The sequence below is a fragment of the Lactuca serriola genome, chromosome 5 (genome assembly GCF_051521515.1).
Source record: "Lactuca serriola cultivar US96UC23 chromosome 5, Lser_US96UC23_V15, whole genome shotgun sequence".
Lineage (NCBI taxonomy): Eukaryota > Viridiplantae > Streptophyta > Magnoliopsida > Asterales > Asteraceae > Lactuca > Lactuca serriola.
The window spans coordinates 231,506,755-231,511,881 of NC_136412.1; the positions used below are offsets into that span (position 1 = coordinate 231,506,755).

The following is a 5,127-nucleotide window of genomic DNA, read 5'->3' on the forward strand; positions in this document are numbered from 1 at the left end:
TCAACTTATTTCATTTAAGGGTTTAATCATCAAATCATTAAAGTTGGCTATCAAAATGTATTCTGAGTATGCTGAAATTGGTGGTTTTGATGTTAGACTGAGCACACAGTCAAGGTTTGTAACACGATTATAAAGAAGAAACATGTTATATGTAATCGTGGTGGTAAACAGAAAAAGAAATCTTGTGACACATTAGGTACAAGTGGTGTTAGGAGGAAACGAAATTCAAATTCAACAGCTATTGGTTGTCAAGAAAAGATTATAATTGAATCTGTGTATGGAACTCCAGATTATAAAGTTTTTCAGTTTGATGAACTTCACAACCATCCACTTGAGAAGAGAAGCGATTTAAAAAAAGCGAGACAAATGCCATATTCAGAAAAAGAGTTTATTGTGCGTGCTTCCACATCAAAAATAGGTCCAACTATGGCTCATAAGTTGAGGGCAAGTTTGAGAGGTGGGTATGAGTTTGTAAAGCCAAAAGTTGTTGACTATAAAAATTTAAGGAGAGATATCAACAGGGTTATTGGTTATAAAGATGCCCAGATGATAGTAAATTCAATGAATGACCGTCGAGCTCATTATCCAAATTACTCATTTGAGTTTAATTGTCAAGATGATGTTTTGGACTGTATGTTTTGGGCTGATGAAATGGAGAAGGCATATTATGCTGAATTTGGTGATGTTATCTCGTTTGATGCGACTTTCCGAACAAACAAGTAAGTTATTTTATCTATTTTTGTTTATAGCTTATTCATATATGAATATTTTTATATTCAATTATTAATACATCAAAAATTGACTTTAATGAACATTTTTTTTGTGTGTTAGGTATCGAATGGTTTTTGTTTAGTTTACTGCTATTGACCATCATAAAAAATCGGTTACTGTTGGATCTGGGTTGCTAAGCAATGAAAGCAATGAGTCTTACTCTTGGTTGCTTAAAGCATTTCTTAAAACTCATGGGAAAGAACCAACACTTATTTTAACCGATCAAGATGCTGCAATAAAACAAGCTGTTGAGAATGTGTTTCGTAATTCAAAGCACCGATTATGTATGTGGCATATAATGAAAAAGTTTAAAAAAGGTATTATTTTAATATATTACTTATTAGTATATTCATTTATGAATATTGATTGTTATTTTACTTATGATTATTTATTCATTTATGAATATTTTTGTTTAAATACAAATATTAGATGATTTATTTACTAACACAGACTTTAGAAAAAGGTTTTCAAAGCTTGTTTGGGACATTAATATGAAACCTGATGTTTTTGAGGTGAAGTGGGATTTGCTTATGAAGGAATTCAATCTTGAAGACACAAGATGGTTTAAAGACATGTTTACAATACGTGATTCATGGATACCTGGATATTTTAGTGATAATCCAATGTATGGTTTGATGAAGACTACATCAAGGCTAGAGAGTATGAATTCATTCTTTAATACATACTCAGAAAGTGGGAACTTACTTTTGAGTTTCATGATGAATTACGACACTGCCATTCAAAAGCAAAGGAATACTCAACGAGATCTTGATAAGGCATTAAAGAAAGCATCATCTAAAATGCAAACACCTCGAGAAATAGAACTGCAAGCATCAAAGGTTTATATAAGTACATTATTTTTTGAGGTGCAAAAAGAAATATATATAAAGCATGTTTTTTCTGTACATACTCATATGTTGGTATTGAAGATGGTTGGGAAGTTTACATTATGCAGCACAACAACAATAAAAGTGAATTTAAAAATGAATTTAAGGTAATTTTACTAGTTTTTTTTATGAAAAATGTAATAATATTCATATATGAATATGAGAATATTCATATATGAATATGAGAACATTCATATACGAATATATGAATATATGAATATATGAGTGTTGATATGAGTATTCTTATATGAATGTAAATGTGTAAATTTTGTTTTTGTATCAGGTTGAAATAAAAGCTGAAGAAAAAGAAATAAATTGTAGTTATGAACATTTTAAGCGTATGGGTGTTTTATGCAGACATGCTTTTACAATAATGATGAGATGTGGTGTTAAAGAAATTCCTGAAAGGTACATTTTGAAGAGATGGAGAAAGGATGTGATATCAAGAAATTATCGTTTTAGTTCTGTTCAATCCGATTCAGGTGATTGTGAGAATGTAAAGCTAGTCAATGATTCATATTATAGTTTTGAATCATGTTTGGATATTGTAAGAGACGACAAAAAGAGATTGGCTTTGTTTGTTGAGAAGCAACAAATGTTGTTGAAGGAATTTGAGAGTGATTATATTTCTCCTGGATTGAAAAGCAAGACAGATGGTGAAGTTGTATGCAAGCTTTTGGGTGTTACTATTCCTATTCCAGAAGAGATTAATATTCATGTTCCTGAAGTTCAAAGCAATAAAGGTTCTGGAATCAAGAAAAGAATTCCAAGTTCAGGTGAAGTAGCATATGAAAATTCTAAAATGAATATATCATATTCGTATTCATTTATGAATAAATAAAAATAAAGTTTGAAAATATTTGAATATAAAAAATGACATAAATAAGCAAACTTGTTTCTACTAATAAGTTAGTTATATTCATATGTGAAATTTGTTATATTCATATATGAACTTTGTTATGCTGACATATTACTCCTAATTTAATCATAAATGAATATATCATATTCGTATTCATTTATGAATAAACATAAATAAACTTTGAAAATCTGTAAATATAAAAAACTGACAGAAATAAGCGAAGTTGTTTCTATTACATAATCATTCAACACAAGATAATAAAAGATGTTTATAAGCATTTCACAAAATATTAAAACAATGTTCGGTAACCTTTAACAAACCATTTAAAAGTTGTTTCGCAGAAGCATGTTACAGTACTTCAAATCCATTCATCTTCAACACAAACTATTCTATAGCATCACACTTCAACATTCTTTCATCTTCACAAGCAATCATCAATATTCTTTTAACCTTTTTGGAATTGTTTGCATAGCCTTGTATCCTGATCAGTACGCACTTTGAATTCAACTTTTTAATATATTTTAGCAAGATCCAACACCTTAGCCTTCAACATGTTAATTTCAGAAGTTAGCATTATGTGTGCATATCTTTGCCTTCTCTAAAGTAGTTTGCTGAACTGCACTTTCTTTATGAAGACCTGGTTTCCATTTTGAGAGTGGTTGTCCCATATAGGTCTCCATATGTCTCATTGCAAAGACCTCACAATCAACTTTGTTTTTAACTGTTCTCCATGACATTTCAAGTCGTTGGGGTTTGATACTTTCTTTTGAGATTGCATTTGCTCTTGGATGGTTTATTTCTTTAAAGTATCTCACAAAGAAATTTTTCTGATCATTAAATAAAATAAAAGTTAGATATGTAATAAATTGGTTCTTTTATGTTGTTGTGAATTGGGTACATACCAAAGGTTTCAATATTACTCCGTATTTTCCTTCATAACCCCCCTCAACTGCACTATTGTCTAGAATTTCAATTGACGGTTTCTTTAAGTTGAAGACAATCACAAAAATGTGAGCACTTCTAACAACTGGAAAGAATACCTGTTTTTATGTATATAATGGTAAGTATTTTGTTGATAAAATATATATAAAAGAACAACTTTAATTAACATACCATGTCAATATCTTTTATGTTCAAGATTTTTTTTGTACCCATTGGTACTCTCATGAAAGTTCTCCTTGAATTTTTCATACTTTCTTTCATCAGACAATGTTGAAGTTAGATATGCAGTCTGTAACCAATATAATCATATGTGAATTTTAGTTGAATATATAATTATGTGAAAGAATACATCATATTTGTATAATCATATGTAAATTTCAGTTGTAAAAAAATATAATATTCATAAATGAATACATCATATTGGTGTATTCATTTATGAATAAGGAAATAATTAAGTTTACAACATAAACTTACAGAAAGTCCAACTTTCAAGAAGAGTCTGTATGGTGAATTTCCAAAATCCCTTTTCAGTTCTTGGTGGTTAAGTAAATCAGACCAAGTGTCTAAAACTTCTCCAAAAATCTATGTGTTTGCATATAGACTTTCCATAATTGCTCTTTTTGTTATCTGACCATATTTTGTCTGGATAACCACATCTCTGTAAATATATAATCAAAATGTCATAGATTATTATCTATATAATAATCATATATGAATGTATATAAAATAAAGTTACTTACGATGTATTGCCTTGTAAGTTGAACAACCATTCACAGACAATACTCTCCTGGTGTGTCAGTTTGGGTTTTGTGTCTGTTATTCTGTATTTGAAAGGTGATTTGAAAGCATCAACAAGCTTCTTCTCTCTTGGTTGATCAAGATCATGCTTTGATGGTCCTACTTCAGTAGGAATTGATACAAGGATTGGATTTGGATTAAGAACATTTTTCTTTGCTACTCTGATAACAACCTTCTAATGGTTGTCTTTGATTTGTTTCTTTGTAAGTGGTTTTTTTGGTGAAGATTCATTAGATTTTTTACTTGAAGTTTGATCTGAATCTTGACTGAGACCTAGACTAAAGCTTGGATGAGTATCTGCATGCCAGGAGATTTATCATATAAATAGTTGTAAGTTAATTATAATATTTGAGTTTATATTTTGAAATGTTTATCCAAATTGTTACCTCCTTTATTTCCTTTTGTCTTGTCAGCTTTTTCTCCTTTCTTGTTTTCATTTTTTGACTTTTTCTTTCCTGAAAGATAAAGAACTGTGATTAAGTAATTCATATATGAATAAGTAATGTATTCATTTATGAATAAGTAATGCATATCATTATTTATGAATAAGAAATATTAATTTTTTTTATATTGCGTTATTTATTTGTGAATAATAAAACTTATTATATTAATTTATTAAGTTGATTCAACTATTTACCATTATCTTCTGCATTTCCTTTCTTAGTTTCTGTTTGTTTTTCTTCACCTCCATCTTTCGTGTTCTTAGCTTCTGTTCCTCCTTCATTTATATCTTCAGAGTTTTCCTTTCCTGAAACATATACATCATATATGAATATTTTTTATTTTTTTATTCATTTATATAGTGTATTATTTACTTATGAATAAACAATGTTATTAAAAAAATCAATATAAATATTGTAATATATTTTA

The 5,127-nt window shown here is 28.8% G+C and overlaps 1 protein-coding gene across 1 annotated transcript in view; it reads left to right on the top strand.

The window, feature by feature from the left end:
• Positions 1–2,499, top strand: part of LOC145050255 (protein FAR1-RELATED SEQUENCE 5-like) — a 2,993-nt gene extending 494 nt beyond the window's left edge. Inside the window, exons 3-6 of the mRNA XM_078998536.1 lie at positions 97–660; positions 854–1,088; positions 1,201–1,610; positions 1,942–2,499. Coding sequence (XP_078854662.1) covers positions 97–660; positions 854–1,088; positions 1,201–1,610; positions 1,942–2,499 — 1,767 coding nt within the window. The remainder of the gene's footprint in view (positions 1–96; positions 661–853; positions 1,089–1,200; positions 1,611–1,941) is intronic.
• Positions 2,500–5,127: the final 2,628 nt, after the last annotated feature.